Source organism: Chiloscyllium plagiosum, chromosome 16 (assembly GCF_004010195.1).
Source record: "Chiloscyllium plagiosum isolate BGI_BamShark_2017 chromosome 16, ASM401019v2, whole genome shotgun sequence".
Classification (NCBI taxonomy): domain Eukaryota; kingdom Metazoa; phylum Chordata; class Chondrichthyes; order Orectolobiformes; family Hemiscylliidae; genus Chiloscyllium; species Chiloscyllium plagiosum.
This window is the reverse complement of record NC_057725.1, coordinates 50,803,694-50,826,763: the sequence shown is the minus strand read 5'-3', so window position 1 is coordinate 50,826,763 and position 23,070 is coordinate 50,803,694. Positions and strand designations below refer to the sequence as shown.

At 40.9% G+C, this 23,070-nt stretch overlaps 1 protein-coding gene across 1 annotated transcript in view; it reads right to left on the bottom strand.

Moving 5' to 3' along the window:
* The window catches only part of LOC122558097 (sodium/hydrogen exchanger 10-like), a 373,845-nt gene that overhangs the window by 842 nt on the left and 349,933 nt on the right, over positions 1-23,070 (bottom strand). Inside the window, exons 25-26 of the mRNA XM_043706417.1 lie at positions 15,478-15,589; positions 3,691-3,749 (exon numbers count right to left, since the gene is read on the bottom strand). Coding sequence (XP_043562352.1) covers positions 3,691-3,749; positions 15,478-15,589 — 171 coding nt within the window. The remainder of the gene's footprint in view (positions 1-3,690; positions 3,750-15,477; positions 15,590-23,070) is intronic.

The window sequence follows — 23,070 nt, the reverse complement described above, 5'->3', positions numbered from 1 at the left end:
GTGACAGAGATCTGCCAAATTCTGCTATTTAAAGAAAATAATATCAATTTATTCCTTAACTCTAAAAGTGAACATTAAACAACAGCTATTCACAACTCTAAGCTCCCTTTCTCTTAAGTTCTTATTATCTGCCTCCAACTGTATAACAATATACTGTTACAATAAAAACACACTAAAATTACATCAACCTAATTTCAAAACCATACAATGACTGTCGTCGTCAGTGCCTCTCTTTTGGCTGAGGATCTCCTTGGGTCTTCTTTCTTTTACTGCAAATATTTTTATATCAAAAAGGTACCTTTGATAGAGAGTGTTTTTGAATGGCAGTCTTACTTGAAGGCAGTTAATTTTTCTAACTTCAAACTGCCTGTTTTTAATACCTCCAGCATTGGATCATCTCATTGGTTTGATGTTGGCAAAATAATAAATTTAAACTCAATTGGGTTTTAGTATCCTGGGGCATAGTTTAAACTGATTGGCTAAATTTGACTTGTTCTCAGAACAGCAACCAAATCTGGTATCTATTTCACAGCCAAATGTTACATATTTTCAATTTTCCAGTTCATTCTGAGACTGCGAGTTAGTCATATGACAAAAGCTTATAAGCTCACAATGTAAAATAGCATTCAGTCTCTCTTAAACGTACAGTACACAACTTCAACTTCATAACACCTCCCCCCTAAGAAAAAATGAACCATCAAAATGAAAATATAGCTTTATGTGTTTTTCCCAATTCTTAATCCCATTACAATGAAATAAATAGGAGATCTAAGTTCTTATTAATTTCTGTACACATGTTTATAACATTGGCACCTATTCAATCTTATCTATACTTTATCCTTTAAATCTGTGATAATGCATTTGCTATCACATTTTTATGACCTGCAACACCTTCCACCCCGACCTCAAATTCACCTGGACCGTCTCACACTCCTCCATCCCCTTCCTAGACCTTTCCATTTCTATCTCGGGCTACCGAATCAACACGGACATTTACTATAAACCGACCGATCCCACAGCTACCAAGACTACACCTCCTCCCACCCTGCACCCTGTAAAAACGCCATCCCACATTCCCAATTCCTTTGTCTCCGCCGCATCTGCTCCCTGGAGGATATCTCTTCCTTTTCTGGCAGGTAATATTCATCAGGCGTGATTCACTGATAAATTTCTGAGTGGCATTACAGGTTAACATAAAAGTCATTTGACTTCCAGACTACTCAGACCCCTTGGCATCATGGTAGCCCACAAACCTATCAACACACTTAAATAGCGATTAATGAACCTAAAGGATCCATTAGATACCACCAGCAAAACTAACGTCATTTACAACATACCATGTAAGAACTGTTAAGAACGCTACGTTGGACAAACTAGCAGGAAACTTGCCACCAGGAAGCATGAACACCAATTGGCCACCAAAGGACACGACCTACTATCACTAGTTTCTATACCTACAAAGAAGGACACCATTTTGACTGGGACAACACACATCCTTGGACAGGCGAAACAAATACATGCACGAAAATCCTTAGAAACATGACATTCTAACCAGAACTCCATCAATAAGTACATCAATTTAGACCCTATCTACCTTCCCTTGAAAAAAAACCGGAAATGACATCACCCACCTTAAGAAACCAAGACCTATAAATAAAGAGGTGGAACATACCACTGTTTCACCAGAGACTGTCACTGATGATGTTACCTGGTGTGGTGACGAAACGTCTGAAAACAAACTTTCAAGCTCAGTGAGCTAACTTACATACTTAGTATTTTGATATGTTCTTCCTATTGTACTAGTCAATATTTATCCCTCGCCCAACTTCACTAAGAAAGATTATCTGGTCTTTATCACCTTGCCGCTGTGGGGTTTGCTGGGTACAAATTGATGATCATGAAGCCTAAGCTAAAGTAGTGTTTTGAAATGTTTGAGATCCTGAATAATGCCAGAAAAATGTAAAGTTGTTTCTTATTGCAACAAAACAACACTTTTCCAGAGTTTTGAAATAATCTCATTATTTCCAGCAATATTATGATTTGGGATAGTCAGCATAGCTTTGTGCATGGAAAATTGTATATCACAAACTTGATCAAGTTTTTTGAGGATGTGACCAAGACGTTGGATGAGGGCAGAGCCATCAAAGTTGCCTATGTGAAATTTAGCAAGGCCTTCGACAAGGTTCTGCATGGTAGACTAGTTGGTAAAGTTAGATCACTTGGGATCCAGGAAGAGCTAGCCAATTGGATACAAAATTGGAGCAGGCCTCTTACTCCTAATAAATCCAAACCAAGATGTAGCTAGATACATGATATAGAAATTGAAGGTTATTTTGATGATTAGAAGATTCAGTATGCATCTATTCCTTTTCTTGCAGGTAACATACATTATGCATAATGCCACTGATAAATCTCTCATTATAATTGATGAATTGGGTAGAGGAACCAGTACAGAAGAAGGCATTGGGATTTGTCATGCTGTCTGTGAGTTTCTGCTCAGTTTCAAGGTAAAGGGTTTGTTTATGCAAGTGTGAACAAAGTTTGGGATTTATAAGAACAGTATCAAAACTGTGTCATTTTCCATATATATTAGGAAAGATTGAAAAAACTGGGACTTTTCATCTCTATAATAGAGAAGACTGAGGAATAGCCTGACAGAGGTCCAATATTATAAAGGTGGTTTCATAGGACTGAACTTAATGGTCCCATGTATCTTGGGTGGTCCTGTAAAACCCCATGTATTGCCTCTCTACTAACCACACATTCACAATTTTACAGATGTGAAGACCAGAGCTGAAAATGTGTTGCTGGAAAAGCGCAGCAGGTCAGGCAGCATCCAAGGAACAGGAGAATCGATGTTTCGGGCATAAGCCCTTCTTATGCCCGAAAAGTCGATTCTCCTGTTCCTTGGATGCTGCCTGACCTGCTGCCCTTTTCCAGCAACACATTTTCTGCGCTAATCTCTGGCCAAACTTCATATACTTGCTAAGTCCCATATCTCTTAATATCTTTGTTTAACAGAAAATTATCTATCTTACATTTAAAACTAACAACTGATTTAGCATCAATCGCCATTTGTGGAAGATAGTTCCTTACCTCTCCCACCCTTTAATTGGTTCCTAAATCTCTACCGGATGGTCTGGCCCTAAATTTTAGACTATGCCCCCTAATTCTATCATCAGCAGAAACAGTTTACTGTTATCTACCCTGTCTTTTCCAGTTAATACCTTGAGGTCTTTGATCAGATTACCCCTTAATCTTTTAAATTCTAGAGAAAACAGGCCTTATATATAAAATATCTCCTCATAACTTAATCCCTGAAGTCCAGGTATCATTCTTGTAAACCTGCATTGCACTCCTTCCTAAGGTATGGTGCACAGAGCTGCTCTCAGTTCAGGCATTCCATACACTTAATTTTTTAACTTCTCTGACTCTGTCTCTCATAGTAATATTAAGGGAGATAATATTAAGGTCCACGTGTCCAGCATGACTCATAATGTAAAGTTGCTGTTAGGTTGATAATAATAAAGCCTAGAACTGGGATTTTCACTTCTCACCTTGGCCAACCCGTGATTTTCTTGTCCATTGAAACCAATGGAAGGAAGATTATGGATTGTAATGCCAAGTCAAGACAAGTAAAGCTAAACTGTACTTCACAAAAAAATTTTAGATTTGCATTTGACACTGTACCATATTGTAGAGTTCCACTTGACTGGGACTGTAGGTTTCTAAACGACTTCCCTTTATCCCTGAAACGCAATTAAAGAAATAACAATTAAAATACCGTCAATCCCTTAAGAACATGCTTCCATCTAGATACGTGTAGTTACCAGAACACTTCAAAACAAAACTGCACTAAAGTTATTACTCTAAATTTAAATACTGCTGAAAAGTTGAAAATGTCCACATTTGGAATATTGTGTTCAATTTTGGGCAGTTTCTTTATGGAAAGATGTTAAAGTCTGAGATAGAGTGCAAAGAAAATTTATGTGAATGATACCAGATTTGAAGGGTTATAGATACAAGGGAAGATTAGAGAAATTGGGTTTATTCTCCTTGGAGGAGAGAAAATTAAGAGGTGACCTGATAAAGATGTTCAAAATTATGAACAATTTTGACAGGGTAAAGAAGGATATTCTGTTCCCACTAGTTAGTCAGTAGCTTGGGGCCACAATTTCAAGACTGTCAGCAAGAGAGTTCAGAGTGAGTCAAGGAGAAACCTTTTTACTCAGAGCTTGTAGTATTTGAAATGCACTGTCTGGTGGAGGCAGATTCCATAGGAGGTTTCAAAAGAGAGGTGGACATTTCTTTGAAAGTGATGAATTTGAAGGCCTACAGAGATAGGGCTAGAGAATAGGACTAGCTGGTAGCTCCTTCAGAAATTGGTACCGACATGATGAGCAGAATACTCTCCTTCTTTACTGTAAAATTCTATGATTCTGCTTTGTCAAAGCTATTCATCTTTCATCAATCAGGGCAAATGTGAAAATACCAAATTTCAAATGATCATGTCAATTTATAAGGAATGGAGAATAACCGGCTCTCTAATCTCCCAGCTGACTCATTAAAGAACAAAGGCTCAAACATATTTCTTTTCTTTCAGAGAAAAAGTCCATATATATGAATATAAGTCACGTCTAGCAAGTGTATATGAACCAAGCTACGAGTTTAACTAAAACTAAAAAGGCCTCAAGGAACTTAGCAAATCTGGCAGCATTTGTAGAGAGAGAAACAGTTAATGTTTCAAGTCCAATAGCATGACTTAGAGGCATAGAGATTTATAGCACAGAAACAAACCCTACGGTCCAATTCGTCCATGCCGACAAGATATACTAACCTAATTTAGTCCCATTTGTCAGCACTTGGCCCATATTCCCTCTAAACCCTTCCTATTCATATCCCCATCCAGATGCCTTTTAAATGTTGTAATTGTACCAACCTCCACCACATGCTCTGGCAGCTCATTCCATACACGCACCACCCTCTGCGTGAAAAAGTTGACCCTTTAGGTCCTTTTTATATCTTTCCCTTCTCAGTCTGAACCTATGCCTTCTAGTTCTGGACTCACCCACTCCAGGGAAAAGAACTTGTGTATTTACCCTATCCATGCTCCTCATGATTTTATAAACCTCTATAAGGTCACCCCTCAGCCTACGACACTCCAGGGAAAATGGCCCCAGCCTATTCAGCCTCTCCCTATAGATTAAACCCTTCAACTCTGGCAACATCCTTGTAAATCTTTTCTGAACCCTTTCAAGTTTCATAACAACCTTACGATAGGAAGGAGACCAGAACTGCACACAATATTCCATGTGACCATTACATGAACCAATGCACTGTACAGCCGCAACATGACCTCCCAGCTCCTGTACTCAATACTCTGACCAATAAAGGAACGCATAGCAAACGCCTTCTTCACTATCCTATCTATCTGCAACTCTACTTTCAAGGAACTATAAACCTGCACTCCAAGGTCTCTTTGTTCAGCAACACTCCCGAGGACCTTACCATTAAGTTAAAAGTCCTGCTAAGATTTGCTTTCCTAAAATGCAGCACCTCTCATTTAGCTGAATTAAACTCCATCTGCCACTTTCGGCCGATTGGCCCATCTGATCAAGATCCTGTTATCATCTGAGGTAACCCTCTTCGCTGTCCACTATACCTTCAATTTTGGTGTCATCTGCAAACTGACTAACTACACCTCCTATGTTCATATCCAAATCATTTATGTAAATGACAAAAAATAGTGGACCCAGCGTCGATCCTTGTGGCACATCACTGGTCACAGGCCTCCAATCTGAAGAGCAACCCTCCATCACCACCCTCCGTCTTCTACCTTCGAATCAATTCTGTATCAAAGTAGCTAGTTCTCCCAGTATTCCATGAGATCTAACCTTGCTAACCAGTCTCCCATGAGGAACCTTGTTGAACGCCTTACTGAAGTCCATATAGATCACGTCTCCCGCTCTGCCCTCATCAATTTTCTTTGTTACTTCTTCAAAAAACTCAATCAAGTTCTCTTCAGAACTTGACTGATTATCTTAAATTATTTGCTAGTATAACTGTTTGCCTATTCAGAATTGGAAACAAAGTTGCTGTCTCCATGGCAATTCCTCAGCTCATAAGAGGCAAATTACTAACCAATCAGCACTATTTTTTCCTGCAGTATAAATTATGATAATCTGAAATTTGACACTGAGTGCAAGACAAATAGCTTCACAACATGCCTCTCTTTTCAACAGTATTCAATTTCTGTACCACTCAATGAGTACTTTAAGCTTTCAATATTAAGACACATTAATGATAATCCAAATAAACATCAGCATATTCCAGTTGAATAATCAGAACATTAGCACAGTGGTAATGTTACTGAACAAAGAATACAGAAATCTAGAACATAAATACAAATTCCACTATGGCAGAGAAATATATGGAAGTTTTAAAAAACGCTGGCATCACTAATGATGACCATGAAGACATGGGATTGTGAATATGGATATGAATGATTTTATTGTCATGAATATTTTACACTGAGAACATCAGTAAAATACAGAAAAAGATTTCCATTATCACCATTTTGAATGGTTTAAGAATAAGAAATAAATAGAAAGATATAGCTTAGGGAGAGTCCATCAGTCCTGAGTCAGCTCATCATCAATGACACTGCACTGTCATCCCTCCTCTACTGCCTCACCACCATCAATACTGACATTGAAATCGCCACCCTTCAGGTGCCATCTTTCATTGCTGGGCCAATTCTCCTCCACCACCACCTTGCCACTGCCTGCACTATACCTTCCAACATCAGAGTCACATCTCTCACCACTGGACCCACCTTGATGTCACCGTGATGCCCTTCTGCGACTGTGTCACCACTGCTAGCACCGGAACCAACTGACAAAGTCACCTATCCTCAGGTGCCATCTTTAGCCCCTGGGCCAACATTGCCTCTACTGATAGAGCAGCTGCTGATTACAATACCATGTCCTGTGCTTGTCCCGGAGAAATTATTAAGGGCTCATTCGAATCTGCTCTAGGCTCACTCGCTGTTGCCACCACAAGGTCCGCAGTGGGATCCCTCACCACCGTCGATAGCATCAAGCTCAGGACAAGAGGCAAGTAAAGCAAAGGAGAAGAAAAAGAATAGGAGGAAATAAAAAGAAAAGAAAGTGGTTGGAGTGGATGAGCCCTGGCAGGAGCCCTTGTCTGCTGCCAGCTTAATTGTTATTAAAACCCAACTGTTTCACTAATTTTCTTTAGGGAATAACTTTGCTGTCTTTATTTGGTTTGACCCAAACAAGACTCCAAACCCATAGCAATATGCTCTACTCCTAAATTCTCACTGAAACCAGTGAAACTGATCAAGTCACTTACCAAATCTAACTTATATAAAAAAGTAGAATAATAGTAAAACTGCAAGGATCATCTAAGTCCAAGATGCTGCAAAAGGCTTAACAAGTTCACTCAACCCAACAGTCATCCAGACTAATATCTTGAGACTTGTGCCAAAAATATTAGTGTAGTCCAACAGACCAGTCAAGTAACAGACTGATGTAGTTATACTCATTGAATAAAACCTTTCAGTAAAGTCCTAAGTGCCTCCAACGCCAGCTCTGGTTATGTCCTGCACCACCATCATCATCCCTGGATATGTCCTGTAAATGTCCCGACCAGTGGTATAATCATTGAACTGATATTGTTCTGGGAGGCGGTAATGTTCAGTAGTGGCACTTGAATTCAATAAAAATCTGGAATTAAAAATCAAGTTGTTGGAACAAAATCCCATCTGGTTCACTAATCTCCTTTAGAGAAGGAAACTGCCATCTTTACCTGGTCTGGCTGACATGTGACTCCAGACCAACAGCAATGTATTGACTTTTACCTACCCTCTGAAATGGCCGAGCTAACCATCCAGTTGTATCAACTGTGAAAAAGGAACAAGGAATGAAACTGGACAAACACCATTTGGCATCAACTAAGGCACCAATGACAATGGCAAAACCCTGGTGACCTGCAAACTCTTCCTTACTAATTTTTAGTGGCTGGTGCCAAAACGGGTAAGAGCTGTCTCAAGAGATTAGCCAAGCAACAGCCTGATATATTCATACTCATCTTACACAAGCTTCCAGAGAGTGGCATCACTATACCTGGGACCTCCTGCACCACCAGTAGGACAGACACTGCAGAGATAGCAGCACAGCTAAGGATACAGTAAGTTCTGCTATAACATGTGTTTTCTCGATGCAAATTGGCATTAACGTGATTGAAGAATTTAGATCTTGAAGAATTGTAGAATGTCAACTTTCCTAACCTTTATTGGCTTTAATGCGATACCGGCCCCTTTATTTTAAACGGCATGGCCATTGTGTGATTTTCTTATAACATGAGATCGCATGAGAACGGAACTATCATGTTATATCAGAACCAACTGTCCTGTCAGGAGGGAGCTACACTATGAGTCCTCAAAATTAGCTCTAGACCCTGTGAATTCTCATGGCATCAGGTTAATAATGGGAAATAAAACATTCTGCTGATTACCCTGCACTTCCCCCTTTAGTTGATGATCAATTTTCATCCATGTTGACCAGCACTTGGAAGATTACTGAGCATGGCGAAAGTAAAGTATGTTGGGAACTTCAATTACAAAGAGCGTTTAGCAGCAGCACGACTGATCAAGCTGGTTGAGTCTTAAACGACGTAGCAACTGGGTTTGTGACAGGTGGTGAGAGAACCAACAAGAAGGAAAAACTTGTTCTCATTCTTGCCAATCCACCTGCCACAGATGCATGGTAGAAGAATCGGTAGAAGAGACTGTTGCAGAGTCCTCCTGGAGAGAAAGTCCCATCCTCACGTGAAGAATATTTTTCATTGTCTTGTGTGGCACCATGCTAAGTGGGATACACTTAAAACAGATCCAGCAACTCAAGATTGGGCACCTGTGAAGCGCTGACGGCCATAAGCAGCAACCAAATTGTACTTTAACACAATCTATAATCACATGGCATGGCACATTCCCCATTCTATCATTGCCATCAAGCCAAGGTATCAACCCTAGTTCAATGAAAAGTTGTGGGAAGGCATATCAGGAGCAGCTGTAGTTAAAAATGAAAGTGGGAAAACAGTAGACATTATAATATTCCTGAAGAAGGGCTTATGCCCGAAATGTCGATTCTCCTGTTCCTTTGATGCTGCCTGGCCTGCTGCACTTTTCCAGCAACACATTTTTAAGCTCTGATCTCCAGCATCTGCAGTCCTCACTTTCTCCCATTATAATATTTGTGTTGTAATTATTTGTACAAAATGTGGGTGTTTGTAAGCCACTAGAGTTAGTTTTACACTTCACAGTGATAAGACTGACTCCCCCTCTATATGCAAGAAATTGACCAGATTGACCAGATTTCTGGAAGTTCTTATCAATTTGTCCAATAACACTGAACAAAATAGAAAAGTTAATTAAGGAAGACACAAAAGCATTTATCAGGAATATACTGAGGTGAAGTTGAAGAACGGGAAGACCCAATGAAGATGGGGCTACCTGTACTATGAGGAACACTAGCACTCATGCAGAGGAAAAATACATCTGTCACAGCACAACTCAAGTGACCATCGAGCAGGTCTGACAGCGATTGATCATACGATTCAGATGCCTAGATAGATCTTGTGGAACAATACAATATGTTCAAATAAATACTTCCAAATTATTGTAATGTGCTGTGCTCTAGTCAGCCAGTCAATCCATAATGGACAGTAACTGAACAATGAAGATATTGGCTCTTCTGCTGATAGGAAAATTGATGGTAAGGCAAAAGAAGTTGCAGAGCATCAGGACAACAGGCTATATGCTCAAAGATGTGCACATTCATAAACAAACAGTTATAAAATGACTGATCCTTGCATTCAAGATTCAGCACTCGCCAGCTTTCATGGCCTCCCTTTTATTAACTTGACCACTTAACTGGTTACAGTAAGAATGGCTACATTAACTTGGGAGATGTGTTGACCTCAAGGATTGTGGTCCCACTTATTAAACTGGAGAATGCAAAGTGAATTCCTGGTTTGCCATATCAGAAATTTAGTGGCATTACAAATAATCCCAACTGACTTTATGATTGCAAAAAAAGTAATCTCTGGGCACCTGCATACTGTGTTGTTCTCAAATCCATTGTATGTACCCGACACCTTCAGCTGAGGTGAAGGTAGGTGGTTGATCTTTCAACCCCTCCCACCCTCCCCTCAACACTCACTCTCTTGGCTTGGGATGACCTTGGCCATGATGCACAAGTAGAGGGGTTTCCTTGGTTGTTGCAATTGATTGAAGTGCTGATGTGTTTCTGTGTGCTTCAGGCAGCTGCCTTTCCACCTTTTCAGGCAGACTGATACTTTCCACCTATCTCAAGTGTCCAAGAAGAGGTGACACTTTAAAAAAGCTGTTGTTTTGTGAATCTGACAGAGGTGAGTTATGATGTGTAGCTCCACACGTATATTTAATATTCACATAATGATCTGCACAAATAGTTGTCCACACAACAAGAAACAGAAAGTCATTACTGAGTGTACTGCCTAGGCCACCATGCAGTGTGAAAGATATGGGGGATCAAATATGTTGTTAAGTTGCAGAAAGAAGAAGAACTATACAATGGATATAGTGGGGACATTTAATTATGCTAATATAAACTGAGAAGAATGTAAAAGGGGCAGAGAGGAGGAAAAGTTTATCATTCAGAAGAATTTTCTTGATCAGTATGTTTCTAAGCCATCAAGGAAGGAGGCGCTACTGACCTTAGAGCATGAGATGGACAAGTAGAACAACTGTCAGTTGGGGAATATATAGGGAAGGTTATTATAGCATCTTAATGTTTCGACTAGAGATGGAAAATGAACAAGTTGAGAAACAGAGTAAAAATAATTGTTTGGGGGACAGCAACTTGAGTGTGGTGAGAACAAATCTGGCAAGTTGGAATCAAAGCTTTCGCAGGCATAACTTTTGGAGCAGTTGTATTCAAATAAGCGACTGTTTGGGCGGCACAGTAGCAAGCACTGCTGCCTCACAGCGCCAGAGACCCGGGTTCAATTCCTGCCTCAGGCGAGTGACTGTGTGGAGTTTGCACATTCTCCCTGTGTCTGCGTGGGTTTCCTCCCACAGTCCAAAAATGTGCAGGTGAGGTGAATTGGCTGTGCAAAATTGCCCGTAGTATTAGGTGAAGGGGTAAATGTAGGGGAATGGGTCTGGGTGGGTGGCGGGTCGGTGTGGACTTGTTGGGCCGAAGGGCCTGTTTCCACACTGTAAGTAATCTAATCTACATTTGACTTGATAAGAGGATTAACAGGGCATTAATCACGGGCGGCACGGTGGTGCAGTGGTTAGCACTGCTGCCTCACAGCACCAGAGACCTGGGTTCAATTCCCGCCTTGGGCAACTGTCTGTGTGGAGTTTGCACATTCTCCCCGTGTCTGCGTGGGTTTCCTCCGGGTGCTCCGGTTTCCTCCCACAATCCAAAGATGTGCAGGTTAGGTGAACTGGCCATGCTAAATTGCCCGTAGTGTTAGGTGAAGGGATAAATGTAGGGGAATGGGTCTGGGTGGGTTGCTCTTTGGAGGGTCGGTGTGGACTTGTTGGGCCAAAGGGCCTGTTTCCACACTGTAAGTAATCTAATCTAAGTAGAGTACATCCTTACAGGAGGAAAGATAGGACAAACAAATCCAGAGCTCCCGAGATGATGAAAATAGTAAGCTTAATATGAAGCATAGGAACGATACCTATCCTTCATGGGAAATGATTGTCGTTGGTAAGGCTAGTATTCGTTGTCCATCCCTAATTCGTTGTCCATCCCTAAAAAGATGGCACTGAGTTGCCTTCAATAAGCACAGTATATTTAGAGTAGGTAGTGTTGTTAGCTAGGTAATTCCAGGATTGGATAAAGTGACAGTGAAGGAAGTGGCTTGGAGAGAAACTTGTCGATGGTGTTTGCTACCCACCTGCTACGATTGTACTTCTAGGTAATAGAAGTTGCAGGTTTGGAAAATGTCGAAGGAGCTTAGTGCATTGTTACAATATATTTATTATATGGTACACATTGCAGGCACTTTGTATCAGTGGTGGAGGGACAGAATGTTTAAGGTGGTTAATGGTGAGCTGATCAAATTGTCTTCTTTATCTTGATAATATCTTTCCATATATTTATAGGATATGACCTTCATTACCTGCGTCAGCATTTATTACCCTTCTCTAAATGCCCTGGAGAAGGTGGAAATGAGCTACATTCTTGAAACCTGCAGTCCTTTTGGTACAGACACACAATGCTGTAAAGGGGAGTCCCTTCCACTAAAGGTACAGCAATATGTTTCCATAGCGAGTATCTCAAAGGGAACTTGCAGGTGGTGCTCTTGTCCTTTAGATGGTAATGGGTTTGTGTCTGGAAAGTTCCACCTCAGGAATCTTGATGAATTACTGCAGTATATCTTGTAGATCATACACTGCTACTGTGCACCGGTGGTGAGGGAGTGAATGTTTCTGGATGTGGTACCAATTATGTGAGCTGCTCTGTCCGCGATGCTGTCAAGCTTCTTCAGTATTATTGTAACTCATCCTTGCCTCATCCAGGCAAATGGTGAATTTTGCATCCCACTGCTGATTTGTGTCTTGTTGATAGTGGACAGGTTTGGGAAATCAGGAGGTGAATTACTTGCTGCAGAATTCCTGTCCTCTGACCTGCTCTTGCAGCAACAGTACTTATATGGAAGCCTTGTTCAGTTTCTTGTCAATAGTAACACTCAAGCTGTTGATAGGGGTATATTTTAATGTATTTGTACATCATGGGCAATGGTTAGATTTTCTCTTATTGAAGATGGTTATTGTTTGGTACTTATTTGCATTGATGTTGCTTGTTGTTTGTCAGCCCAAATCTGGATACAATCCTTGTCTTGCTACAACTGGACATGAATTGATTCATATTCAAGGAGTTAAAAATGGTGCTAAATATTGTGCAAGACCAGCAAACATCCATGTGTTTGGTCTTATGTCGGAGAGATAGTCATTGATGATGAAGCTGAAAAGACTGGGCTCTGCGACAGCCCTAAGGATCAGTGGTCTCAATTGTCACAGCCCCCATTTGCTTCTCATGTGTCTGTGTTGTGTTCACTGGACTATGATTCCAGACCTACTTATGAATACCACCTCTAATCTGAGAGTATCTGCCCTGTGAAAGTTGTGTGGGAATGATGCGTGATGTGTTGTCTGTAGTTCCCTGCTCCTCCTCAGAAGTGGATGGCTGACCAACAGTCTGTGCAGCCATCTTCTCACCTTTGACCTGAGTGAGAAAGAAGAGTAATTAGAAGATGGCAAGTGTGTCATCCTGTCCTTCAGTGCATTCCTAGCTTGCAGCTCAACCTGACAGATGGTGGAAATTGAGTATTATCCCTCATACTTGCCAGGGCAGTGGTTAGCTCAGTTGGCTTGAGAGCAGGTTTACAATGCAGAGTAACACCAAAATTACCATGAAGGATTCCCTTCTCAACCTTTCCGCTGACCTGAGGCATGGCCATCAGCAGTCATCTCTCTCTCTCTCTCTCTAATGAGAGCAGCCCTAGTTCAGTTAAGAGTATGGAAAAATGACGACTTTCGAGACCAAAGAGAAGAAGTGGAGATGTAGGACTGGTTGAGCTGCCCTTGAAGAGAGCTGGCATGGACATAATGAGTTGAATGGTTTCCTTTGATGCTGTAACCATGAGCCAAATGGGCCATTGCGTCTGCTCGACCACTTGATCATTCCTGATATGTTTCTCAACTCCATTTTCCTGCCTTTAACCTTTGATCCCCTTAATAATCAAGGACCTTCTGTCTCTGTCTTAAATAGACTTAATGTTTTGGCCTCCGCAGCCTTCTGAGGCAATGAGTTCCACAGATTTACCACCCTCTGACTGAAGAAATTCCTCATCTCAATTCTAAAATGTTGTCTCTTTACTCTAAAGCTTTGCCCTCAGGTCCTAGTCTCTTCTACTAGTAGAAACATTGTCTCCATGGGCACTTTATCTAGGCCTCACAGTACTCTACTTTTTAATTACAGCACCCTCAATTCCAGTGAGCACAGACCAGAGTCCTCAAATGCTCAAATGAAAAGCCCTTCAGTCCTGGAATCATTCTTGTGAACCTTCTATGGACTCCTCCAAGGCCAGCATATCCTTCCTTAATACAGGGCCCAAAACTGCTCACAATATTCCAAATGTGGTCTGACCAGAGCCTTATACAGCCTCATCAGTACATGCCTGCTCATGTATTCTAATCCTCTCAAAATGAATGCCACCATTGCAATTGCCTTCCTAAATGCTAACTAAACCTATATTTAACCTTAAGAGAATCCCGAAAGAGGACTCCTAAATTCCTTTGTGCTTCAGATTTCCAAAGCCTTTCCCCATTTATAAAATAGTCTACACCTCTGTTGTTCTTACCGAAGTGCATAACCTTACACTTCCCACACTAGATTCCATCTGCCACTTCTTTGCCTACTCTCCCAGCCTGGCCAGGTCCTTCTGGAGCCTTCCTATGTGTTCAACACAACCTAACGCTCCACTTATCTTTGTTATCTGCAAGCTTAGCCACAATTCCCTCAGTTCTTTCGTCCAGATCGTTAATGTATAACGTAAATGGCCCCAATACTGATCCCTGCAGACCTCCACTAATGACTGGCTCCCATCCTGAAAAATACTCTTGAACCATTCTCTCTGCCTTCTGCCAGTTAGCCAATCCTCTCTCTAAGCCAGTACCTTACCCCTAAAACCATGGGTTCTTATCCTATTTAGCAGTACCCTGGATAGCACCTTGTCAAAGGCTTTCTGGAAATCCAAATAGATCATGTCCAATGCCTCTTGTTTGTCTAATCATTCTATGATTCTATGATAATTGGAAATAATATGCAACATGGTTTGGTATTTGGCTAGGAGTTAGGGATAAAGGATATTTGCTCTATTTGGCAAGCTGTGACAACTGATATTCATCTGTAAATCTGTACTGGGGCATTAGATTGTCATATATAGATTAATGACTTAGATACATAATTAGATTTGTTTATCCATGTTTGTTGGAAGGTAAATTGTATCATTGGGACCATCGAATTGACTGGACAATATTATGGCAGATGCAGTTGAAGTATGAAACTGTAAAGTCATCCACCGTGGAACCAAGGAAAATGTATTTGAATATTTTCTAAATATTGAAACCTTTACAGAAATAAAGAGCAATGGAGGGAAAGGAATTAAGAATCCATGCATACAGGTACAAAAAGTAATAGTTCAGAGAGATGGATGGGTTCAAAGCTTATCCTATCTTTGGATCAAAATCCAGACTCAGCTGTTTGGTTATTCTCAACTGTGGAGAGAAATGATCATTTAGAATGATTAAGGTTTCTTAGAAAGGACATCAGGATTTATACCAACTGATAGACAGATTTAACTCCGATTACAAGCATTGAATCAGTTGCTTACCAGATTTCCGGGACTGTGGATGCCGAAGACATGGACCACCATTGCATTCTTCTAAATGTTTTATGTTAGGACCAACAATCAGTATTTTATTTATGTTAGATAATCCCAATACCTAAAATATTGTAGAGAACAAAATGTGTTAGTCCCTGCGAAAGAAGGCCTCTTCAGAGAAATTCTGAACTGAAATATACAAACTACAAATAGAGAGAAAAAAATTTGCATTTCTTTCAATTTTGACCAAACATATTTTGAGATTGTATATAGTGAATAGTGATCCAAGATAACTGAATTAGTTACAAAAACAAATTTACTGCTGGTGATTCATTCCTGTTTGTCTACAGGTGGACAGGTTGGTTCACTGAATGAGTTGCAGAAGGTCACTTAAATGTTTCTGTTCATGAGTTTTCCTTGATTCATAAATTCCTGCAATTCTTAGACAGTAACTTATTTTACTAGCAACAATGAAGTTCCAACACACAGAGCAGTGCAGTGGCTTCATGGGGCAGGTTAAAAGATGGGAGAACAATATTTTTAAAGTTGTCAAATTGACTACCGCCAACGCAGGCAGTATGTATATCTTTGATGGGTGAGTAACAAAGAAAATTTGTGTTTGCAGAGAGAGCTTATAGTTAGAGAAAAAGCTCAAGTATTGGAGGTGGCATCAGTCATTCTCATGTCAACGGAAGAAAAGACTTCAGAGTTAATAAAGTGTGGAGGGTGAGCAGACAATTGCTGATGATGAGACAAGTATGATGTATGAGAAAGTGAGTGGCCCTTTGGATGGGCAAAATAGATCCTCTGACGAGCACAAAGTATAATCTAGTACTGGTTATGTACAGGTGCAGATAATAGGTAATCAGAGGGATGTGCCCCTCATCACTCTTTTCTCTTTTGCAGGTTTCCAACATCTGCAGTCCTCATTTTTGCCTAGTTGATTTTAACCTTACTGTGAATCGTCTTGCAAGGAAGCCTTGAAGGGCTTTTGCCTGAAACGTCGATTTTCCTGCTCCTCGGATGGTGCCTGACCTGCTGTACTTTTCCAGCACCACTCTAATTTAGACTGTGAGAGTAACAAAACCATCTTCGCTTTGGGACAAACAGTAAAAATAAATCAGAATAGCATACCACTGTGCAAGAAATAGATGCAAATGAAAACCAAGTGTATTTTTTTCTGACAGATGTCAGCTCCTCAAGATGACTTCTGGTATGCTGATGTTTCTGATAATGGCAAGAACTTGTTTTAAATTAGATACCAGGGTCGGTGGCTCATTCTTTCTGATATTGTAGAGTGGCTTAAGCTTCCCCTTTTCAACACTCTACTGTCCAACTGCAAGGTGCAGGATGTATTTCAATAACAATCAATTACAGCTGCGTGCTACATAGCACTGTAACAGACATGAGTTTGCAGAAATTCTGCATATCATTTCGAATCAACATCATTCCTCACTGAATAGAGAAGTTTGTCTTGTCTTTTTTCAGCAGCAGATAAGTATGATCTACCCTTCTTTGATGACACTCCATCCCAAGAGAACAGCAGATATTTTTTGTAGCTCCACCCCCTTTTTATGTCAGGCTCAATGCAGCAGAATATGAGTGTGTCATACATGAAAGCGTCCAGGCAGAGGAGGCCAGGTTTCACTTACACTTGATCTCTGATCACAGAATCATTGGTTCCCTGGTTGAAGGAGACCATTTGGTCTATCAAGTCCAACTGATTCTCTGAACAGCATTCCACCCAGACCCATCTCCCTACCCTATCCCTGAAACCCTGCATTTCCCATGACTAATCCACCTAGCCTGCACATCCCTGGGTTTAGGCAAATTAGCGTCACCAATACACCTAACCTGCGTATCTTTGTGTCCAGGGGGAGGAAACTCATGCAGACATGGGGAGAATGTAAACTCTCTACAAACAGTCGTCAGAGCCTGCAGTTGACCCTGGGTCCCTGGCGCTGTGAGGCAGCAGTGCTAACCACTGAGGCATAATAGAGTTCTCAAGAAAGAAGCTATTGCCATTGCTGATGATTTGATGGAGGATCTAGTGCTGGATCCAGCCATGCTCTTTGAGCACACTCCAGAAATCAACAATTCTTGGACAGCCTCTGTCCATGCAGTATCTGTTATCTGTTCTGACCAGCATCAGACCTGCACTGACTACACTGATGCAGCTGTGCCTTTGTCTCACAGTTCCACTGAGCATTTCATTGACAAATCTTAGCAGCCACAGTTGGAAGCTTCACTCCTTTCACTTCAAGTGACACTGCAGCTCAATATCCTTCAGCAGCCAGAATGGCCGATGTGGCAGTAATGTTTCCTGATAATGTAGGGGTGCTCACTGTGGATGTCCTTCCCACCATCCTGTCTGCCTGATGCTAGAGTGTAGAGTGGAGTGATCTGGCTTTTCCATTATGTCTTCAAGTCAGTATAGCCAGTACTTTTCTCCAATGAGACACCACTGAATTCTCAAATTCTACAAGTTAGCCTGCAGAACTGTAGTGATTGTTTTTTGAAAACAAAGTACTTATTTTTACCTGAAACTTTCTTTATCTTCAGGGATGTAAGCATATCAGTTTGTTTTAGCGTCTCTTCGTGCAGATGACATGTTACATTGTCATGTTGAGTGTTTGGAATTCTTTGATGGAGCACCTGAAGCGCTTCATTATTCTAATTTACCTTGACGTCCTTTGACTTCGAGCAAGCCTACACCTCAAAATCAGATGCTTCATAATAATGCTCTTAAATTCTCAGTGCTTTTACCTTAACTTTCAACGTGGAGTACAGTACAAGTCTCCTACTTAGATAATACTCCTGTTTAGGAATTCACAGAAGACCCATCTTCTTCAGATTTTTTTAAATAATATATTTAATATATTTTTATTAAGAAAAAATAGATTTTTAAATATTACAACAAATACAAAACAATGCAATTCAAAACAGTACAAAAATAGTACAAAACTAAACCCAAATAATAAAAAAAATTCCCCAACTCACCCTCCTATACGAATGTATAAACATATATAGAGAAGTATAAAATTTTAAAAAAACCTAAACTAGCTATTTAACTAACTAAATAAATACCTAACAACAAACAAATAAATAGTAATAACTCAGCCCAGCCAAACAAAACAGTCATACATTCATACATTCACAGTTCCTCCTCCCTGAATATTGGACTCATGAAACACAATCGTTATGGCTATGTTAGTGTGGCAGATAAATCTGTGTCCAGGTATTTCAAAAAGGGTTGCCATGTCTTGTAAAAATTCTCAGCTTTGTGGTGTATCATATTTGTGAGAAAATCCAGGGGATTATGCTCCATAACAATCTTCTGCCAACCCGACAGGCCCGGGGGGGTTTTGTGATATCCAACCTAGCAAGATATTCTTCCTTGCACAGAATGTACGAATATTGAAAAGTTTTGCCTTATGCGAGTCTGTAGGAAATACAATGGGTAGGCTCAAAAGGAGCGAAATAGGGTCCTTCTCCACGCCAACACCTAAAATCCTCTCCATTGCACCCACCACAGTGCTCCAATATGTTTGAAGCCTGTCACAAGACCAAAGACAATGGGTAAGAGTACCCGTACAGACCTTGCACTTGGGACATGCTGAAGATACCCCTGGTTTAAATTTTGACAAACGGTCTTGGGCTAAGTGGACCCTTTGGAGAATCTTCAACTGTAAAGCATGGGTCCTATTGCAAATTGCTATCTTCCTTGCATTCTCCCAATAATCCTCCCATGCCTCTGAACAAACTTCAACACCCAGCTCTCTTTCCCACATCTTGCAGAGTTGATCAGACTCATCTGAGGTGGCACCCCCCAATTGGTGATATAGAGTATTGACAGAGAGTGTACTCTTAGCCCTTAGTACCCCTCTTTCTATGTCAGATTTGTAGGGATCAGTCAAAAGTGTGGTCTTTTTTTGAATAAAATCCCTAACTTGAAAAAAACGAAAGAGGTCTCCATTAGGTAACTCGTACTTCCGTACTAACTGATCGAAGGACATCGTTACATCTCCCTCAAATAAATCACCCATGCAAGATATACCCCTAGCTGCCCAACATTTAAATCCTGAATCTATCATACCTGGTTGAAAACTCGGCATACCCACTAAAGGTGTAAACAAAGATGTTTTGTCAATATTACCTTCCTTCAGCCGTATTGCCCTCCATGCTTTAACAGTTTTGATGACTATTGGGTTATGGCAAAACTCCCTAAATGTCCTCACCTTGTCCAAAAACAGCAAACTGGTAAGGGGGCACCTTGCCTGGGAGACTTCGATATCTAGCCATATTGAAAGAGGGTCCCCACAAACCCAATCACTTACGTAGGTCAAGAGCGAGCTTAATTCGTAATTTTTAATGTCCGGAAGGTCTACTCCCCCCAATCTGTGAGGCAACTGCAGTTTGGCTAATTTAATGAGAGGCCGTTTACGGTGCCAGATAAAGGAGCTGAACCAACTGTTCAGTCTCCTGAGTGTTTGTTTATTGAAAATCAGGGGGAGTATAGGGTATAGCAAACGAGGGAGAATATTCATCTTAATAAGCGCTATCCGACCCAACCATGAGACTGGAAGTGCCTCCCATCTTTGGAGATATTGTTTAATTTTTTCAAATAATTGAGTAAAATTGGCTTTGAACAGCCAATCCAGAACTGGAGTAATGAATATGCCCAAATACACAAACCCCCCCACCCTGTGGCCACCTAAATGGAAATCTATAGTCACTCTCAAGAGCCAACTCTTTTGTAAGACCACCCATAGGCATAGCCTCTGATTTAGCAAAATTAATCTTATCCCTGAAAAAGCACCAAACACGTGAATGCGTTGTATCAGGCAAGGCACTGAGACTGCTGGATTTGTCAAGAAAATTAGAACATCATCTGCATACAGTGAGCTCTTATTTAATTTTGACCCCACTTCTGGAGCTGATATATTGAGATCCCCACAAATGGCCTCTGCCAATGGTTCAATCACCAACGTAAAAAGTAATGGTGAAATATTAAAATTGCTTGATCGTACCCCGTTGGTAATGACCGCAGCGAGAGGTACACTGTAGAGAACCTTTACCCATCTTATGAAAACTTCGCCCAGACCAAACCGGTCTAGAGTATAGAAAAGGTACGGCCACTCAACTCGGTCAAATGCCTTCTCTGCATCTAAAGAAATCACCAATCCCTGTACTGACTGCTGTTGGCATGCTTGAATTACGTTAAGCAGCCTCCTTACGTTATTGGAGGATCTGCGACCCTTTATGAAGCCCGTCTGATCCTCTTTAATAATAGAGGGTAACAAAGTCTCCACCCTTATGCAAGAGCCTTAGAGAGGATCTTAAAATCCACATTTAAGAGCGAGATGGGCCTGTATGAAGCACAGTCTTCCGGATCCTTCCCTTTTTTAAGGATAAGTGAAATATTGGCCTCTCTCAGAGATGGTGGGAGACAAACATGACTGTATGAATCATTAAACATACTCAGCATCGGGCCTGACAGTATACTTCTAAATTCCTTATCGAATTAACTGGGTAGTCCATCAGGACCGGGTGCCTTTCCACTCTGAAGCTGCCTCACAGCTTCCTGCACTTCTTGCTCTGATAATGGGGCATTGAGAAAGGACAGTTGTTCAGGAGTCACTATAACCTTTGCTTTGCAAAAGCCAGCTCCTTCTTTGCCGTCTGCGTGAGCACGGAATTTAGTGTAGACTGCAGTGCCGTAATCCTCTGTAGTTTGACCAACGAGGGTCTGTCAAAATAGGCCTTCTCGGCTGTCTTCAACCGTCCTTCAAGGAGACGTTGCTGCTCACCTTCTGCTGCTTCCTATATGAATATGAAATAACTAACCCTCTGGCATAAGCTTTGGCAGTTTCCCAGAGAACAAATGAGCTATCAACCGAGCCTATGTTGATGTCTAGGAATGCCCGAAATTCCCGAGAGAAATACTCCACAAACTTGCTGTCCATGAGAATAAAGGGTTCCATTCGCCAGTACCTTGAATCCACTGTAACATCCTTAATTTTAACTATGAGGTACACTGGAGCATGATCAAAAATGGCAATATTACCAATCGTACAGGATGCCACCAGATCCAGGGTTACCACAGGGGTCAGAAAAAAATCAATTCTCGTGTGACATCTGTGCAGATTGGAGAAAAACGTGAAATCCCTACCTGTAGGGTGGAGACACCTCCAGACATCCACCAATCCGAATTCCCCACACAAACCCAATAACTGTTTAGTTTGTGCAGAGGATATCGAGGGACCTTTAGGCAACCTGTCTACTGTGGGGTCCATGAGGCAGTTAAAATCTCCCCCTATAATGATGTGCCGAGACTTGAGACTTATCAGTTTAGAAAAAGCATCTACCAAGAATTTAAGAGGATGAGCTGGGGGACAATAAACATTTAAAATGCCATATTCTTCCCCATTTATCAAGGCTTTAAGAATTACATACCTCCCGTATGTGTCTTTAACACATTCCAACAATTTAAATGAGAGATTTTTCCTTACTAATCTAGCCACTCCCCTACTTCTGGTATTAAATGAGGAAAAATAAACTCGGTCAAAGCCATTCTGCTGTAATTTCAGATGCTCCTTGTCATCCAAATGTGTCTCCTGTAACAAAGCAATAGCCACTTTCTCCTTTCTAAGACTCAAGAGTACCTTATTCCTCTTAATTGGTGAGTGACTTCCCTTGATATTTCAGGTACACCACTTAATCAAGTCATTAGCCATAACCTTCAGCAATAACATTAAAATTCCAGAAAAGAGGAACCCGAACCACAAACCACTGAGCCTTAGTGTCACATGATCCACCAAATTTCAAAACTACATAAACTAAAACCACTGTACTTAAACCTACAAAGCTATTAAAAACAAAAAACAAAAAAAAACAAACCAACATTTAAAGCACCAACAGGGCTGAATAGGAGAACTCACCCCCTGCCCATAGGGGGCAACTACCCATCAGTAGGCAACTAACTATCCCAGCCACCTTCACTTCTCCCAGCTAGAGCCACACCGCAAACACAAGCAGAAAAGAGTACACACCATAGAATACCAGTATGAATAAAGAAACATTTTTTTTTAAAAAAGGGAATAAATACCCATCCTTTGGTATATCCTAACTTAGAAATTGAAAATGAACATCTCAATCATCGCCAACCATAGTTTAAATGAAAGTATTATCAATAGAAAAAAAATAGAAAAATTAAGTTCCAACTGGACTTCCTCCGTTTCTTTTACAAATCAATAAAGACATACCCAAACAACACTTTTTATACATGTCAAAGAGACATATGGATCCATCTAAGGTGTACTGAAGCACCTCTGGGAGTACTGAATCCCAAGCTGTCTCAGTCTTCTCTTGACACCGTCATAAGATTTTCGTTTCTGTATCACCGCCGCTGAGAGGTCCTGAAAGAACATGATCTTAGAGCCCTCGTAAATTAGGGCCTTCGGATTCTTCCCCTGGACTCTGGAAGCCTCCATGACTCGTCTCACCAGGAGAGGACAAGGACATTGACCCAGACCCAATCTCCATGCTGCGAGCCAGTGAGACCTCTCCATCTTCAATCCTCTCATACCAGCTCCAAGTCAA